The sequence below is a fragment of the Paramisgurnus dabryanus genome, chromosome 3, assembly GCF_030506205.2.
Source record: "Paramisgurnus dabryanus chromosome 3, PD_genome_1.1, whole genome shotgun sequence".
Taxonomy (NCBI): Eukaryota; Metazoa; Chordata; class Actinopteri; order Cypriniformes; family Cobitidae; genus Paramisgurnus; species Paramisgurnus dabryanus.
Window position 1 is genome coordinate 43,209,923 of NC_133339.1, and position 20,076 is coordinate 43,229,998.

Below are 20,076 nucleotides of genomic sequence, written 5' to 3' on the forward strand. Positions count from 1 at the left end.
CGAATATTACGAATATTCCTCAAAATATCTTCATTCGTGTTCATCAGATCAAAAATGTATGCAGGTTTGTAACAACACGGGATTAAATGATGACAGAATTTACATTTTTGGGTGAACTATCACTTTAAGATTTATGTAAAATATATATTTAATAAAGTATACACTGAATTAAATATTTATTTTGCCAATCATATGGATTAAAATACTTTGAGATGATTTTAATTTGAATTACCCAAGACTGTAAATATTTAAGAAATCAGTTGGCATTATACAGAAACATGTTCGTATAAAAAAGTTATTTTATATTTGTATTTATAAATTTCTATAAAGTTTTAAAACAATGTGTTTATTTTTTCTAAGAGAAAAATAATACATTTTAAAATAACAAGAAATACATCCAATTAACCTACTGATTTGAATTGCCCTGCACAAACATTATATTAAAAACATAAACATCTATACTATAATAATTATCTATTAAACATTAAATAAATCTTATTTGCATGATTAATATACCTTTTTTTCAATACAATTGTCCAAATAGCCATTGCTTGTCCAGAACTTCAAGGGTGAAGCACAATAAAGCTTCTTGTTCTTGTAATATCATTATGTTTTTATAAGGTAAAAAACACAAGTTACTGTAAAATGTATGGTGATAAAGGGTAAACAAATGTTCCCATTATTCACATTTGATTTTTATTTTATTTAAATAATGTTGTTTCTTATTTTTGTTACTAGTTATATAAATAAGGGGGTTTTATGTTACATATAGGGTCAGATTCCCGAACAGGGCTTCCTAGTCCCAGACTAAATACATGTTTGAGCTGCCTTAATTTAAAAACATCTTGCACATTACATATTTTTACATATATCAGTGCCATCATTTTGTTTTAAACATGCACACTAGTATTGTTTTTAATGTTAATGAAGGCCAACACAAAACTTTGACATAATGCTTTACATTTTATCACCATATTTTTCCAGCTTTAAACAGAGAGATTTACGTTTTCTATATTTTTTTGGTGGTCCATTTGCCAGATTTTTTGCACATCATACATTTGTAAATAAGAAAAAGCATTCACAACTGTATGACCAGTAAAAGAACAATTTATTTATTCATTATCTTAAAATTTGTCAGGTGAATCAGTATGGAACAAATATATTAAAGGGGTTACAGAAGTCACCAGATGATGTTACAAACATGCAGCATTTACTTTCAACCAAAAGCTATTTTTTATAACCATCCACAGTCGACAGTTTTAACAATCACTGCCTAACATCACGCTTTCCTTTGTACTGATTACTAATTGAAATCTGTTTATGATTTACTCTTGTTGGACCCCTGGTAAAGAACCACAGAGAGAAGACAGACAGATGTGGCTGTGACGTCTAGACTCTAAAGAGACTGGCAAACACACATGCAGCACTTTGAAACATCAGCATATTTACTTTTTAATGAATTGCTGGCTAAATTAGGCAGTGAAGTTGGTGTCTTAATGGTTGTAAGGCAATGTGTTTATCTTTTGAAAAATCAATAGCCAAGACTCAACAACACTGATCCTAATGCAACTTAAATTTTTATGAAATATTTCTAGATTTGCACACAAAAGCGGTGTCATTTGGAAACCAAAACTGGAATGTTACATTTTAGAAATGTACTGATGTTGAATTGGTACTCTGTTACTCATGTTCTCTTTGCTGCGGCAAGCAAGTCTCTTAAACTGAAGGAAAAACAGCCTTATCAGATCAGCACACAATATTTGATGTTATTTATTCACTCACACCTCTGGAAAGTTGACACATGCAAACATCGCATAGAAAAATATGAGACAAAGGATGGTTATGTCTTTCTTATTTATATCACGTTAATTGTACTTTAAGTGACTAACTTCGCATCAGCTTTGCTTTACAAAGGATAAACTACGTCTGTGAAAATCAACAGAGAAAAGAAGTTAGCATTAGGTGAACCTCATGAAAAGATATGAATACAAATGCGGCCCATTTTAAGAATCATTACATTTTTTTGCATTGCAGCAGTTTATCCACAATATTTGCTCAGCCTAGCAACAGTACATACGATTATTAATATTATTCAATTGCACGTGTATTTTTAAAGCAATGAGAATGTGGGTGAAAATGTCAAATCATAATGATCCTAAAATAAGCTTCATTATCCTGATGAAAAAAATGTCCTATTTCTTCACTCTGGTGCGGCGTTGAAATGGCTCAGACATGATCAGGCCTTGCGAGATTCACACAACAGAAAGACAAAGATTTCCCACCAGCACCATCTGTAGTATCTCCTTCATGTATAGAGGCAGTAATGGGAACTTATACAAGCAAATGCTTATACAACATTTCTACGCTTTCAATATTTGTGGAAGTTGTGATAGCGAGAGCAGGTAGAGAGGATACAGGTAAATAAGCCCATGGGGGCTGCAGGACGAAAGAGGCTTGAATGTAGTGTGCAGGATTTGGTGGGCCAAGGCGTATGATCAGCTATCAGTCAAATGAGATGAGCTGAGCCTCGGCGCTGCCTGGAGGAGCCTGTGGTGCCTGCTGTTGTGACTGCTGCTGAGGGCCACCAGGGGGAGCCATCTGTGAAAGAAGATGAAAAGACAACATGATATTGACTGTTTACTGGCTGACAACAAAATACAAGTGTGATTTTCTTTTGCTGATATTGCACATGCACATCAATGGAAGTAAAATGTGCAATGCTTTGCATGTTGGAATGCATGTGGTTTGTGTACACTGAGCAATTGGGTAAATGTTCATGGCCATGTGGTTATTCTACAGAAAAGTTTTGAAATAGGGCAGCAGGATATAACAAAAGCTGCAAAGTCTGTGCATACCGCAATACACACATGCAATGGTTTGCAACAAATGAATGATTTTCATACTTCAAAAAGTTATGCACAGTCAAAGTTTAAGGTTGATTTTGTAATTTTTTTTATTATTTAAATAGATTTTAGCATTATTGTATCACATACTGTATATTGCATAATTTTGCAAAGTTAGCACATTTTTCTTCAATATTGCACAGCTCCAGACTATGTAATGTGTGACCTCTTTATATTTTTGCAGGTTTTTTTTACAATCAATGAAATTTGGCTAACAGCTGACCTGCTGATACATAGGCTGCTGTCCAGGCATGTAGGCCTGTTGAGGAGGCATGTTGGGGTCTTGTCCTGGAAGAGCGCTCATCATATTCTGCAACGATCAGTGACAGCCTTCAAACCTCACAAAGTTACTAATACGCAGTCAGATGTTGTTTAATAGTAAATTTAAGACAGCTTGTAATGCATTTATTGACTGTGATGTTGTACAGTTAGATGTACCTGCATGTTGTACGGCTGGTAGCCCATATACGCAATGCCGTTAGTGGGTGGAGCCTGTGACATAGAGACCACTTTCAGTAGAAAGAACCAGCAATCATATACTCTAAATACACTTACAGTCTATTAACATACAGTTCACAAAAATGAATGAAATGCATTAATCAGATTGGCTGTTGCTATGCAATAACTTTTCTGACCTGGTAACCTTGTGTGGGTTGGTAGTTAGTATAGGCAGGGTTGTTCGTGGGTGGGCCTTGTCCAGGAGCTGCGGGCTGCCCGCCGGTGCCTGCAGTCTGGTACATGTAGGCGTTCACCATGTTAGGATCTATAAAAGAGATAGAAGATAAACTATTAGGTATCACATCTGAAGCACATTGTTTATCCACTAAAACAAACATTAAACTCAAGCTTTAGAAACACAAGGAGAATTTTAGATATTGTCCAGTTCACCTGTAGCTGACACAGGCATGGCCTGATATGGGCCACCTCCAGGTGTTTGTCCAGGCTGGTTCATATAGACTCCGTGCATGGGCGATCCTTCCACTGAGCCAGCGGGGCTGAACGTGCCTGGATAGCTGGGAGGACCAGCTGGGGGATACACCACCCCTCCTGCTACATTAGGAGGCAGTGACTGCATCTACAAGTATGAAGGGCAAATTACAAACACATTATAAGCGTAGCTTTGGGACAGATGTTGCGGAATAAAAAACATCTGTAAAAAGGTTTTGTTGGTGCTTATTTAATTTTTTAACAAGGAACAGTTCACCAAAAAAATATAATTCGTAGCTAGAGAGGATTTCTTTAAAAAAAAAAAAGTAAAAATCTCAGCTTATCTGGTGTCCCTAGCTACTACATAGGGATGGGTATTGTTTGGGTTTTTTTCGATACTGGTGGCAAATCGATACTTTTAAAACGGTTCCGGTGCCTAAAGCGATACTTTGAAAAAAGAGTCACTAAAAAATGTGGTCGATGAAATTACAGCATAACACACAATGAAAAATCTTCTCTGTTTGTCATAATTTGTTTATTAATGAATTGCCTAAAGCACCATCATTTTTTAAGACCTGCATTCTTGATTTCTTCTTTATGAGATTTTTGATTTGTGAATTAAATAAAATCTTCTCAAAACTCCACTTTGAACTAGAAAAATGTTCTATGATTGGTTGTTAATAATCTGTTCAATGATTGGTTAAAGCGGCTGCCGCTCACAAAAAGATAAAGGGCTAGTTCTAATCGCAAGTGATCCTCCCTATGCCCTATTCCCTTCGAAGATCAGATCTCTTGATGAATAAACTCTAGAGAAAGTTGCGCAATTGTGTCTCATTGTGTGCCTAATTAAACACACTTGGGCAAATAGAGCAATTAAATACAGCGTCTTTTTCTGTTTATTTGGATCGACTGTTCATGCGACATCCTCTTCGTGAAGTGCCCTGATTCGGTCCGGTAGGTACCGCCCATATAGGCATCGGGTTTCGGTACCCAACTCTACTAACAACACCTATTTTGTTTAAAGAATGGATAATGAATCTTTTCAAATAGCTTAAAACCCTAATACAAATAACTCAATTCTAGTTTTCAACAGCAAAACTATCAAATAAAGACACTTACATATAGTTTGTAATATTTATGCCTGCTCAAATAGACAGAGTCGTATGTGTTTAATGTGTAGCACACCTGGGCATAAGGCATAGAGAAAGCAGGCATCTGTGCTCTCATCTGTATGGTGTGTTTCTGCTGCTCCAGGCGCATCTGTCGCTCCTTCTCCTGCTCCTGCAGCCGCTGAATGGCCTGCTGCCTCTGCATCTCCAGGTACTCCTGCGATGACCAATCACAGTCAGCCCTCCCTGTCACATGACTACAACTCTCACAAATAAACCGACCGACTGACCTGTTTCTTCTGCCTCATGATCTCTAGTTTTTGGACGAGTTGGATGTGTCTCTGCCTCTCGGCCTCCTCCGCGGCCCGTCTCAGTTTCTCCCTGTGCTCGTCTCTCAGTGCGTTTAGAGCTGCGCGAGCGTCTCTAACCTGCGCCAGCTTGTCCTGAAGACCCTCATAGTACACTGAGCCGGAAAGAAAACAGTCACAAAATTTACTTTTATAAAACAGTCATTTAGTTAATGTGCAAAATGAAACCACAGACTCACATCTCTTCTCATCCAGCTGATTGAGAATCTCCAGCAGCTGCGGGTGCATGTTGTTTATAGACTGGAAGAGAGAGAGCACGGCGCTGTCGTTGGTGATGCTGCGGCCGCGCATGTGGTTACTCTTCATACGGTTAAGGAAGGTGGTGACGGCATTCTGCAGGGCTTTTAGGAACTGTTCATGGTTCTCCTCCGATTCGCCGTTCTGATATTGCTGCTGATGGGGCGACACGAGAACGTAAGCTAAGAAAATGTGCCTTTGTGGGATTTATCAGTTTGTTTTAACACCCCACATACCTCCACTATGTTGATGGGCTGGACTGGGACGTGGCTCTCCACCGGTTGGCTAACCGGGACAGGTTCAGGTAATGAAACGGGAGCAGGAGCGGACGGGGTGGGACTTTTTCGAACCTCTTCCTGTTTCTTCTCCCAGTAAGTTCTGTTTAGGTAACGGGCCAACTGGAAATAAAGCGAAAGGCATTTAAATATGTAGATAAAGGATATGAGAGCAAGCAAATGCTATCAAAAAAGTTTTACCTCTGGATCCACATCTTCAGCAGACGGAGCTGATGAGTTCTGAAACGCAAAGACAGAAACAATTAGGGCTGGGTATCGATTCAGATGTTCCAGATCGATTCGATTTCGATTCACAAGCTATCAAATCGATTCGATTCCGATTCTCGATTAAATTTTCGATTCCGGTTCTCAGCTGGGTTTTATACTCGATTCTCGATTCAACTCAATGAATAAAGATTTAATACACATACTATATTACTAAAAAGAACAGTGAACAGAAGTTTACAAGTGGGTAATTAATAAAAAGAAATTAAAAGACACAACACGTCTTGCTTGCGAAAATCTAAAATGCTTCCATTCCTCCGTTCAATGTTTGCAGAAATAAATATGAAAAAAATCGATTCTGCTATTTGAGAATCGATTTTTAATCGACCACGTTTTAAAAAACGATTAATCGAAAAATCGATTTTTTTGCCCAGCCCTAGAAACAATTAAGGCAAAGATACAACTATTATTCACTATGAATTGCTGTATGCAAACCTCTTACCACAGGTGAGGAGTACAGAGTGCTCACGGGAGGGGCAGATGATGTCACAGGGGTGGGATCAGCTTTGGGGTAGGCAGAGTACGGGTTCTTCTGTCTCTGTTTACAGACATACATGTGGATTACTGAAAAGCATCATGCTGGCAGTAGCATTAGGTTGGTTAATGCAGATTTCTCACCATCCTCTCCTTCTCCTCAGCCTCACTCTGAGACAGCGCGATGGCCAACTGCAGCTCCTCTTCCTCCTGCAGCACAGCCTCGTCTCTCTTAGGAGGCATCTGAGGAGCAGAGAGGTCAGAGGAGGTTAGGAGGGAGAAAACATGAGAGGGAGGGGAGGAGAAAACATTTATGAATTAATTTAATTTGATAAATTAGGGATGTGCTGATATAAAAACATTGTCTGATACATAACAGTGGATACTATTATAAATAAACTATAGCATTAATAAAGATAAACCATTAATGTACCTTATGAAAGATTTACAGCGATATATCTTTATTAAAAGCTAGTGTAAACTAATTAAATTAGTAACTGATGAATTAATAGCCATTAAATATCAGAATAGTTAAATAAGGTCATATTACTGGCTGAAACTCAATTAGGTGATGTCAATAATACTTTAAATAAATAAATGTATATTAATAGCAATATGGTCAATAGGGCTGGGTGGTATGACACTATATTTGGTTTTGCTATATCTTTATAGCTATAAGTGAGCAGGATATGAATAATGAATAAACTGAAATAATGCACAGTTTATGTTTGCTAATCAAAAGTGCAACTTTACATATTCACGGGTTTGTGGATACAGGTGTTTCATAATATATATTTCACAATATCTTCCAATCAGAATTTGTTTTATTGAAAGTTTATCTGTTGTAGGTCATTATATGGGTGTAGTCCGCTCTTCACTGATGCCAAACCTGCATCATTTGTGACTCTGGACCTTAAAAAAAGTCGTAAAGGTCATTTTTTTAAATTGAGATTTAGGAAAGGACAATATTTAACGATTTTGAAAATCCGGAACTTGAGAGTGCAAAGAAATCGAAATAGTGAGAAAATTGCAGTCTGTATACCCCAACGCATATTAACTCTTTCCCCGCCATTGACGAGTTATCTCGTCAATCTGCAATACCGCTATTATTGCAACTTATGGTGGCTATTCCGCAACTTATAAAACCCGGAAGTATTGCCCTAGGGCAAACAGCCGTATCAGGGCTCCAGACTAACTTTTTTCACTAGGAGCACAGTGGCCCCCAACTGAAAATTTTAGGGGCGCAACCAGAAAATTTAGGGGCACACACCGTAAAGCAACATGCTAACCAAATATTCACATTTCTACTAATTTCCACTGTATTACTAATAAATACTTGATGATAGATGCAGAAATTACAATGTGCTGTTTCAAATTCAGGGTCACATTTTATTGTGCACTTTTGGAAAAAAAGGTCAAATTTACTGGTTGCACATGTGCGACTGGATGTAAAATTCAGTGGCACACTACAAATTTTAGGGGCAAAATGCCACCATTTGGGGGCAGTCTGGAGCCCTGCGTATGTCCGTGTATGTTTTAAAGATCGCTTTGCATCTGATCTCTATCAAAAGTCCTTCACAAAAATGTAATTATCTCAGCTTTTTGCTCAAAATTTGGTGTTTTTGATGAAACCTACACATATTTGAGAGATGATAACACCAGAACACATGAAGGTAAGATGAAACAGATTTTTTGTTTGAAAGCAGAGGGTTTTTTCTTTTAATTCATATATTGTATGTTTATATATTTAAAAAGGAGCATTTTCTGGAAGGCATTAAACTTTTGTGAAAATCATGAAAAATGCTGGCGGCAAAAGAGTTAATGAAGTTGAAAAAAATGTATAGCCTCTCTACTGGCTTGCAACTGTAATGACGTTGTTGACTGAATAACATTTAAGTTTTTACATAAACCAAACTTGAATGGAAAATGGTAGCAAAGGAAAGTTTGTAGGCGAGTTTAAAAATAAAGTTGATATATTTACAGTAGGTACATCTTTACATAAAATACTAATGATTTTTGGCATAAATGACTCATACAATGTATTTTTTGCTTTTTATACATATACCCGTGCGACTTACAACTGGTTTTGTGGTCCAGGGTCACATTTGTTTTTAATAATCTATTTAATATAATATAATTAGCCAAATATTTTTTATTTCTAGCAAAGGAAACTATATTGTTACTTATTGTGGCATTCACACCAGACACGGAAGAGGCGACAAGCGCGAGTGAATGCAAAGATCGCAAAGAGAATGTGTGAACTTTGGCGGATATTCGCGTCGCATTAACCAATCAGGAGCTTGCTCTAGTGGTGATGTGATTACAGGGAGCGAGCGGAGTCGCAGAAGCCCCTCCCATGACGGAAAATTCCATGTGAATGTCTCGAATGACTAGAATGTCACGCGCGAAAGAAGCGAGTAAACTCAAAATGTTCAAGCGTCCAACTACGTGCGAATAGTGCATTTTTGCCGCCCCTTCCGTGGCAGGTGTGAACGTATCATTATAGATACAACCAGGATGCGATTTGTAAAAATAAATAATCAGGAGGAGTTGATGTTTTCTATATTTTTATTTATGAAAAAAATTATGAACCACTGGCTTATATACTGATTATTAAAGGCGGGTTTTTGAAAAACACTTTGGAAAAGGGAGTCGGGCCGAGTACCGAAACACAATTATAGCCAATCAGCTGTAAGGGGCATTTCTGTGTGCATATGTGTGGGGCGGGTCTATCAAAAGAAGGTCCAGATTCTATTGGGGTAGGAGCTTGCTTGTTTAGGTGATTTCAAATGTCAACATTGGCTTTCAGAGATCATGCACCACACCTTTAAGCTATTACTGTTGAAATAAATATAGAAACGTAACTAGCCCTAAACACACTCGCCCTGAGCGGGATTCGAACCGCTCCGGTCCGGCATGAGAATCGGGCACTTTAACAAGGATGGTAAAGGATCTCCAACACTAAAGCACTGACATCTATTGTCACATGAGCGGAAGCGATAACAGTAACACTCCATTCCTGTTTGCATTATTGCATGGTAGCGTTTTGAGTCCGTTTATATAGCCGTTTGATGTTCATTAATCATGGTGGGGGATAAATTTGTCCCTAACAGAGATAGAAAATAATTAATCAGGGATATAAAGACCAGAAGTGGGAATAATCACTGCCATCCCCCCCTAACAAATCGCACCCTGGATCGCACCACGGTAAGATTTAAGTCATACCACTAACCCCTAATGGTTACCACTATGTTGCACATCCCTAATAAGGTAAAGAATGTCATTTCTGCACCACTGGTCCCAAACTAAATTGTTTGTTTGATTTTTAGTCAGACAAAGCTCAACCAATGAAATGCTTTCAATGAGCGCTTTAACAACAGAAGACTAAGAAAGTATAACTTGTCTTTATTTTTGCAATTCTGTTTGGGGCTGTAAGAGGTGCAGGAAACATTTATTACTGATTTAGCTGAGAATTCACAGTTAGCACACAAACTCGACGGTAATATGCGCTCTCACTCATGAGCCTCAAAATTGCTGGGCATTTAAGTTTCAGATGTACTGATGCACGAATAGTAAGACTTGAGGTAAACTGGGATTGCGGTATGCTTCATAATTGTGACGCCCATGAGTGCGAGCTCTTTATGAAATGCAACTACTTACTGATTCGGTGGGCACTACCTGAGACTGCTGGGACAGAGGACTGGTCAGGTACTCAGGGGGGAGATCGGACTGCCCAGAGCTGCCCGTCTTTCCTTCGGCTTTCCTAGGAGGGGGAGAAAGGGAGGGGTGGCTGGTGAGGAGGGGTTAGGAGACACACACAACCTGGTAAATCTCTGGTGGACAGCAGACTTATGGACATGAGAAACTGAAGGCACAAAGAGCAAGATGGCAAACAAAAAGCATGCTTTTTTTCTGTGAAACACACAAGAGTTCATTTTAAAATTGTGTTGGAAACAACAGCTTGAACACTTCAAGATGTGTCTTTGTATGTTTTATGAAAGAAATTCAGATTTGACAGGTGAGTAAATGACAATGATTTCTTTTTTGAGTCCTTTGAAGAACAAACAAAAAACCCAGAAAGACAAATCACAGAAAATGATGATGGGTAACCCAAAATCACATTTTGCAAGTAACAACTTAACAATAAGAGCATCACAATACTCACTTGTTGAGCTGTTCGAAGCAAGGCTCACACACACGCACCTCCTTCTCAATGCCAAATTTGGGAATTGTAGAGTACTTAGAGGAACATTTCCCACAGAAGATCTGACCACATGCCCTGCAATGATGCTGCAAACACAAAAAAAGATCTTGATAAGATTATGCAAACAAAATATCAGTATGACATGACATGTACTTAAAGGAGCAGTTTGTACCTTTCGGGTCACGACTCCAAACTGAACCCTACATCTGTGACATTCCTCTGCATCCACCCATTCAGGGGCCTGAAAGGACAGACGTGACAAACCAAATGACAAACCGAACACATTGCAGTCTGCAGTACCTCCATTACTTTACTCCACAGTTACTCTCACCCTCTCTGCTGAAAACATGGCATCACTCTCCTTGAACTCTGGGAACACATGACCTAAAAAAAAACACAAGTGATTAAAATAAACACTGTACTACCAACAAGTCTGGTTTAAAACCATTTCAAACATCCCAGACATTTTTAACAGCACTGACATAGAAAAAGGACTTGTATTGTGTTCATTTATGGCCACATGTTCCACATTCTCTAACAGAAACCCAGGTTTAATCCCTTTCTCTACATACCTTAAACCAGGGGTATTCAAACTGGGGTCCGGGGACCCCCAGACAATTTCAGAAAAAAAGTTGTTTAAATATTTGCATTTTATCTAGTGTTTTCCTTATTACTGTCTTCTGTATCTGACTCACTGGGGGTTTGTTTGGCTATATATCTTTGTAAAGCTGCTATAGCACTATTCGGACGGGATTAGTTTTCCAAACAACGTTTGAGTTTCAACGTGTCCCCCAGGACGTCTGTGATTTTATGTACCGATTCGGACGGGATTAAAATGATGCAGGCTATTCCAGAGATGGGAGTGTCTGTTTCATGCATTTGGGCGTTACAGAAGAGCACGTGCTCTGGATACGCTTGTTTGTAATGTTTAATATTTTGCTTTAAATGTAAAATTATGACAGAACATGTAATTTATTAATTTAATTTGAACAAAATAAAATAAACAAATCCTACTAAAGTAACGTTAGCTTACGTGTTTTATATAACTGTCTGCTTATAATAAACTCAAAGAAATGAAGAAATAATGATTAAAACAATTTATTATCTTTATTAATTAACATTACCAGAGTTTCTTATAACGTTACTGATATTACAGTGGCCAGTCTTAACAGTGTTTGATATTCAGCTCATCTTGATTTAATTATTGTATTTTGCCGAATGCGAAAAAACATCCATATCTGAATGAATGGGACAATAAACAGACATTAGTAAGACCTTACGGCAGATCACGTTGGCCAAAACACGAAGTGAACCGCGTTTTCAAAAGATATTGCGGGCAAACACAGACATTTGCATCCGGACGGGATTAAATGTGACCAGTCACGGAAAGTAGGGACACAAGTCGGATCTGGGCATTTTGAGTTATTCACAGATTCTGAAAGTGCAGTTTCTAAGCTTTCCAACGATGTGTAACACAAGGAAATCTGATAAGATTTGGAGAAGTTGTGGCCATTTGAATATAGGAACTCAGAAATACTCAAACCGAGAAAATCGAGACGAAATGGACTCTTCTTTTCAGCTGGGGGAGACAATAGGGCTCATTTACATCTCATTTAGCTAAGCCATGCCCCCTGTAAAACCCTTTTTGAGATGTTCTAGCATCATATGTAGTATTTTATGACCAAATGACAACCCGCAAAAATAAACATGACTCTTTTTACCTTTGTGGGGATCACAAGTCGAATCCAGTCTGTTTCAGATTATCCAATGACCATATTTGTCCACAAATGCGTATAATCCGTGAAATATAGATTGTTTACATCAGATTTCGCATGAATGTCTGGTAATACAATATAATATATAATCTGAAGACTATTTAAATCGTAACATGTAAGGGTATATGAGCTTACACTCCGTTAAACACATGAACCCGCCTTCAAAGTTTGTATTTAAAATAGGGAAGTAGTATAATAGATCATCCAAACAGCGCCGTCGAAAACGTGACATCCTTTAGAGAGGTTACCAATGGCTCGCTCGTTCCTCCATCAGCCAATGACTTCATGGAAAATATTGATAGACAAAACATGTAGCCAATTATATGAAGAATACAACGATATCTGTGTAACTTCTGTGTGTTTGGACTCATGCTGCGCTGCAAGAACTGACATACAGATGACGTCAAAGTACCGCGAGAGCGAGTCGAAATTAAACTACTCCGTAAGATTTCTTGAAGAGCTCTCGCGGTACTTTGACGTCTTCCGACTGCGGCGCCGCATAAAGTCAGTGACGCGGCTGACGTACGATGCGGCTGACTGTTATTTGTTCCGCCCCAGCTTCTTTTATTTTTCTTTTGTTTTGTGCGCCCGAGCTTTACAGTCTGGGGAGACGCAGGCTATAAGTTTGAAAAAAAAAAAAAACTTAGCAAACATGTCTGAGAAACAGGGCAGTCGCGTCACTACAGTCACGTGACTTCACGCTCGAGCCGGAAGAGAAGACAATGCTGAATAAAGTCGTAATTCTGCTATTTTTGGACCAAACTGTATTTTCGATGCATCAACACAATCTTACTGACCCACTGATGTCACATGGACTACTTTGATGATGTTTTTATTAACTTTCTGGACATGGAAACCATACATAGATTTTCAATGAAGGGGAAAGCTCTCGGACTAAATCTAACGATAAAACATCTTAAACTGTGTTCCGAAGATGAACGGAGGTCTTCCGAGTTTAGAACGACATAAGGGTGAGTCATTAATTACATTATTTTCATTTTTGGGCGAACTATCCTTATTTAGTAGTCACGCTGTTCCCTTTGGGGGCGGAGGCGAAAACACAAGCTTATACAGTATGTAAATATACACACAGACAATGACGCCCCCCGCTGCACGCTAGAATCTCCGGAAAAACAAGCCTATTTCAACTTATGGTCAAAGTTGCTGCAGTACAAATACATTTCAGGTTTTTACACCCAGCATTACTCTTAAGTGTGGAGTTATACATAAAACATATAAATGTATATATTTTGGGTAGGTGGTCCCTCACAAATGGTTTATCATATTTGGGGGTCCTTGGCATATAAAGTTTGAAAGCCACTGCCTTAAACCATCCCTAAACTTAAACAATGTCAGTATCTGCGAAAACACTGGAAACAGCCATTTTCTCAAGTGCATTCATGTTATTGTGAGGTCTTACCTTCCACCTTCATGATCTGATATGTGTCCTGGACGACTTTGTATTTGGGCTCGTTGCGGAAAGCGTGGGCCCAGGCCTGGATCAGATAAAGGATCTTGTTCTTCATGTTCGGCTCAGGCTGCTTCTGGAGGCAAAATAGTTAAATTTGCTCAATGAAGGCTTAAAAAACAACACCACCAACACTATTTTGGCTGTGACACCTAACTGAGAAGTCACCTAACCAGTTTCTACAGAAACATGAGCATAATAGCTGATCCGAGCTCAGACTACAATTTCAAAGAAAAATTGAAACCAGGCACACAAATCTGAGTACAGTGTGTGTCCGAGTTACAAAATAAACTGTAAGAGCATGTGACGATGACACAACAAGGAAGTTACGTTCGGCATGAGTCATTGAATCTGAGCTACTTGGAAAGTAAAGACAAAGATCGTAAAGCAGGAGGGACTTCTTAAAGCGACAACATACTCAATAGATCACTCATGAGTTAAAAAGCATCACCTTAAACAGCTCTTTCAGCTCCTCCATTGTCTGCTTACAGGCCACTTCATCATGAACCGTCTGACCACAGTTCTTCACCACTGACTCCAGAACCTGTCGAGGCCAAAGCTGAATTATACACATGACCTTGACTCGTGAAAGTCATTTTATCTACTTTATGACATCAGCAAATAAATAATAACATTGGATGGTATCCCCTTAAATGAGAACCGGTTCTTGATCCCTAACCTTTCTTAGTTGGGAATCTGATTGAAATATTTGTTGGCTTGAAACAAACGAAAAATTGATCAGCTTGTACTACGCCTCTATGGAAAGTAGGGATGGGCATTCGATTAAGTTTTCTTTGTCGATCGTCGGGAGAATTAACGATCGACTATCGATTAATCATTAATATTTTTATAATAAAATTTGTTATTTAACTTTTATACTTAATTAAAAAATGCAATGAATACAAATATACAGCGTGTTTTTCCTCGATGAGACCTTTATTACAAGATCAACTTGTGGCAGACAGTTAAACTATGTTTCAAACATATATGTGCGTGCATGTGCGGTGCTCTAAAGCAGCGGAACCTGCAGCTGCGAGCCAGCATTCTTAAACAGAGACCTCATTATTTCCAAAATAAATAAAAAAACAGATTCATGTTTAACATTAAATTAAACTAAAAACATAATACTTAGATCTGAAAGGTTTTGTCAAAATGTAACTCAAAATTATTCAAGCCAAAAGAAAGTGCAAGATATTAGGCTTCCTAACATTAGGCTATAACAAATTAGGCTAAAGCCTCGTGAAAAATAACTAACTTTAGTAACTCGCATAAAACTTCTGCACCAGTCTACTGATTTTTTTTGAGAAATAAAAGCATGTTTTAGGGTCAGACGCGACCACAACCCATGGTGACCGTCAGTCCAGCCGCCGTCGAAAACACCCGCTTCGAGGAGACTGACCGGGATGCACAGGTACCTCAGCGCTAATTTGGCTTATTCCGCATACAGAGTATGTGTGAAACAGCGTGCGTTTTGTGAGCCCCATTCACCATTGTTTAATTATACTAACATAGTCTTTTAGTTTTTATTTGTTGTAAAACAACAGTAGACACAAATTTACTATGGTCTCCAACTCCACAATATACCATAACCATGGTATTTGTAGTAAAATTGCGGAAATACAAATCGTTTTAATCTGCAAAAAAAAAAAAAAAAAAAACATTTTAACAATGATAAAATCATGGCTAATTTTCCTAAGGTAGTAATTACAAAATTATATATGTTTGAAAGACGGAGATGCGCACCTGTCAATCTATTACATAACAGAGCGAGGCCAGAGACAAACATACTCATAAACGGGAGTAATATGGAATAATGTGTGCATCTTTGAATAACTGTAAGTATACATTTCTTTTAAATATATTTTTGTCATATAAAGTTTTGAGACATTGCCTAATAATGCTTTTTTTCACTTTTTTTGCTCATTTAGACTTATTGTGCGGGTAACAGCCTTTTTGACGCATTTAGCTCAGAGATTATTTTAGCAATATTGCTTTTTTCCGGTAATAATAATACAATTTATATTTCAATCCTGTTTCATTGTCTGTTTATTCATTTCATTATGCTGTTATGTTAATGTGAGGATATTTATTTGCCATATGAAACGTGCCGTTATATGAATACTTTTGTTTAATATTCAAATATATGCGGAATAATGTGTGCATCTTTGAATAACTGCAGGAATACAGTTGCTTATTTTTGTCATAAAGTTTTGAGAAATAATAATATTGTGAGGATTTATTTCCATATGAGACGCTTTTTGTCGTTGAATACTCTCGTTTATTATTTGGAAATCATATACATACATAGTAGGAAATATATAATGTGGAAGGCTAGACTTGCAAAGTTACTCTGCTTATTTTTATTTATGATATATGTGGAGATAAATAAAGCATTGCAAAACTGCTGATTTGATCCATTCAGATCCTGACCACCAGGCTAGAGATTTTAAACATCCTTAATCCACATTTACTATTCTGTCAAATAATATCTAAAATATTTTGTTTTGAGAAAAAAAAATGATGCTTTGTTCTATTGTTTATGCGGAAAAGTGTTCACAGAAAGTGTCAATCACATGAACGTTTTATATGCAGAATAAGCGGTCAGCAGCAGCGCACTGCAACGGGTGCTTGACGGATTCGCCACACACATACGCAAACGCACTGCATACGGAGTATTTGTGAAACAGGAGTAAGATAAAAAAAATGCATTAGATTAATTGATAACAAATTAACGTGATCGAAGAAATTCTTAACAATCAATTATCGATTAATTATGCCCATCCCTAATGGAAAGCCCAATGTAAACTGCCACTATCTTGCCCACCAACCACCCTAGTGGGTCACATGACTTAAAACTATCAATTGAATAATTTAATACTGTATATATGTAGGTTTCTAGAGTATTTAGTACAGATACACATACCTCAAGACCATAGAGCGCTACATGTGGGTTTTTGTCATTGATTTTCTTCTTGATGGCACCAATCGCATATTTTGCCCTGGAGGAAGGTACAAAACAGTACTGAAACAAGGAAGTCATAGCAATGTTTTTCATAAACACATGATCATCTTCTTCTTCCACTGACATCTACTTTATGCTGTAAATCAAGTTGAGAAAGATATAGTTATAAATGTTAAGCTCTTACTGTGTATCGCCCTGGCGAATGAGGTCACATATTTGTAAAATGGATTCCCAGTCGGTCTCCAGCAGCAGCTGACTGGTGGCTTTATCTGTATAGGATTAGAGGATGACAAAGGACTGATCATCTATAGTGATATCAGAATCGGATCTCCAACCAGGTCAAAACATGTGAGAAGGCCATGTTTACTTCTTTATAGTGCAGAGCAATGTAAGGAAGCTAGATCTGTAAACAAAAGGCTATTGAAACATTTTTGTATGAGTTCAGGGAAACCTGATGGCCAAATAAGAAGGCATTACATTCATTGCAATATTCAAATATTCTTTAAAGGGCACATTTTAAGCCCATTTTTACAAGCTGTAACACAAGTCTGATGTGTGCCTAGAAGAATTTTCAGATTAAAATACCTCACATATCACCGCTTTTGGTTAAAAATAGATATGATTCCTGTAAATACAGTCTGAGACAATAGTATCTAGCTGCATAAGCGCTACAACGTGCTAACAAACACATTTAGAAAAGCTTTTAGCTAAATTAACCAGTCAGTCAGTGGCAGTGGGCAGGGCTTTGTTTGTGTGATGTCACATTAACAAGAGAATCATGACAGCATGTCTAACGAGACTGCTTTGGTTAAATGGGGATTAAAAAAATAAGAAGAGGGTGGATTTTTTTATTGGAGGGTTGTGTTCACACACTGCCAACCCACATTTATGTCCAAACACCTTGTAAAAGTGGACTTTGCATAAAAGGTGCCCTTTAAATCTAGCTACGTAACTTTACATTAATCAATATACACAGAGGCTCGCCATATAACAAATGTGAAAAGAGTCTAGCCTGTACATCAGGATCTCATAATTGTTACTAGTAAAACAATGCAGGTCTGTATGTAAACAACACATTCTCTCTGTAAATATTGTCAGCATTACATGAGCAAACAGGATGAATGAAGTCCCTAAACCTTAACCTCAAACAATTACAAGAACATAAAACAATACCCATATGATATGTTTATCAATTTCATGCCCTTTAGTCATATCTTGCTAGTAAACTGTAACTAGGTAAAATGATTTTCTTGTTTTATGACAATGTTTTTATACAACACATGACGTAAATATAGATTTTAAGATACAGCTTAAAATTGTCTGGTCGTGTTTTAAAACGTTTTATTGTGTCTATCACTGTGATTTACGTCAAGTTTTAACGTAAAAAAAAATCGCAATTTGAGTTGATCTTTGACCAAGTGTTACACATTTCAAAGTTACACATTCAACACCAAAGCTGACTACAGATTTTTTAAGTCACTAATTCGCTATGTATTTCTACTAATTAACGTAACGTTAGCTTTATGTTCTACCGGGAGGCCTGGGAATCTTTAGCTGCGTTGCTAACTAGTTCATTAAACCAAAACCATCGATGTACTATAGAGTATAACACCACCACATGACATGTTTAGATGTATAATGACAGTGTGAGGTTAAAGCCACAGATGTCATCGATGTGATGTGGCTCTAAGGGAAAAATCAAGACAATGGATGTGCTACTCCCGTGACTGCGCTAACATTAGCATTAGCACACAGTGTTTATGTATCACATCGCGATGTTTTTCTAAGTTAACACTGAAAACCTGAAAAAATCACACATACCCAACAGTCTCTCAAATGTACCGCTGCCTTTGCCCATGTCTGATCTCTGATAATCGGTGTCTGATAACTAGACTTGACGCGCAGTTTAACTGTTTTTCACCTGGGTGTACTTTCACGACACCGGATGACACGCGTCTGTGTGACGCAAACGTCAGATAAAAGTCATGTATTATAATTTTTTAACAGTTCTATTTTCTAAATACATTTAATCGTATTTCTTTCATTATTTTGTTTTTATTTATATTTTAATAGTTTGATAGATAATTAAATATTTTATATTTTGTACAGTTATTTAAGTACGTTGGTACACCTGACATTTGCCAACGGTCATTGTATTAAAAATGAAATGTCAAATCATAAATTGCATTTTATTTTTAAATTTGGCAGCAATAATGCTTTATCACTTTGAAAATGAAATAATTTAATATAATGATTACATTTTTAATTTATCATTTAATTTTCAAATTTGGGACATATTTTGCAATTTTATTTTTTTATTTTATCATTTAATTAATTAATTAAATAAAAAATACCTTCCATATTCACATGCTTTGGGGTAAAATAAAGAAGCGTAAAATGTTCCACTAATAATTTTATATGAAAATATTTTTACACGTTTTCAAAAATCGTATGCTTATGTTATATCAAGGTAGTTCATTTTCTATTTATCTAATAATGTAAAAATAATTATTTGATTTGTAAAAACCATTTATTACAACTGCGTTATTATTTTGATGTTAATTATTGTTTATTCAATTTTTCTAACTGCATTTGCGTCAGGACCAGTTCACATTCGTCACGCACTGGAAAGCAGATCTGCGCGTTCACATTCTTCATCCACAAAGCTCTGCTCGTTCCCATCTTTGCCATTTGAAACCGATTGAAACAGAGATCTGTACGCCCACATTCTTAAAAGACTGAAAAACAGAAACTTCTCGACTATTCCTGTCTTTGACTTCTGCAAAAAAATTTAAGATTATACACAGACATAGCTTAACAATGCATAATTAAGCTTAGAATTTATAATGCATTAAAAAACTCATAGCTATGAGTTTTAATGCATTATAAATTCTAGGCAAAAATATGTGTTTGTGTCAACCAGAAACACCCTAGGTTTCTTTATCGTTTATACCACACGTCAAGACAACAATAACAACTTTCTGTTTTACAGCCCCCTGATAGTAGCCTAGTATTAGGTCATACATGAGTCAGTACCTGGCTCAGTAAACAATGCAGTCTATTGTAGTGCTGGTGGTATTGTGCTGGCC

At 37.2% G+C, this 20,076-nt stretch overlaps 1 protein-coding gene across 7 annotated transcripts; it reads right to left on the minus strand.

The window, feature by feature from the left end:
- Window positions 1–1,089: 1,089 nt before the first annotated feature.
- Window positions 1,090–18,946, minus strand: hgs (hepatocyte growth factor-regulated tyrosine kinase substrate). 7 transcript variants are annotated; one of them, XM_065263079.1, is made up of 21 exons: window positions 18,809–18,946; window positions 17,172–17,256; window positions 16,949–17,024; window positions 14,477–14,569; window positions 13,978–14,098; window positions 11,114–11,166; window positions 10,955–11,023; window positions 10,744–10,868; window positions 10,239–10,368; window positions 6,723–6,821; window positions 6,547–6,642; window positions 6,021–6,059; window positions 5,781–5,942; window positions 5,487–5,700; window positions 5,230–5,402; window positions 5,016–5,156; window positions 3,792–3,978; window positions 3,539–3,666; window positions 3,342–3,395; window positions 3,127–3,213; window positions 1,090–2,598 (listed from the first exon to the last, which is right to left on the minus strand). In XM_065263079.1, the coding sequence occupies exons 1-21, from the start codon at window positions 18,843–18,845 to the stop codon at window positions 2,503–2,505; spliced, it is 2,265 nt and encodes a 754-aa protein (XP_065119151.1). In that variant the 5' UTR covers window positions 18,846–18,946; the 3' UTR covers window positions 1,090–2,502. The 7 variants fall into 7 exon arrangements, with proteins under 7 accessions (XP_065119151.1, XP_065119156.1, XP_065119155.1 ...); XM_065263084.1 differs by having other exon boundaries at window positions 5,487–5,697; window positions 10,257–10,341; window positions 13,978–14,101; XM_065263083.1 differs by having other exon boundaries at window positions 10,257–10,341; window positions 13,978–14,101.
- Between the last annotated feature and the right edge of the window lie 1,130 nt (window positions 18,947–20,076).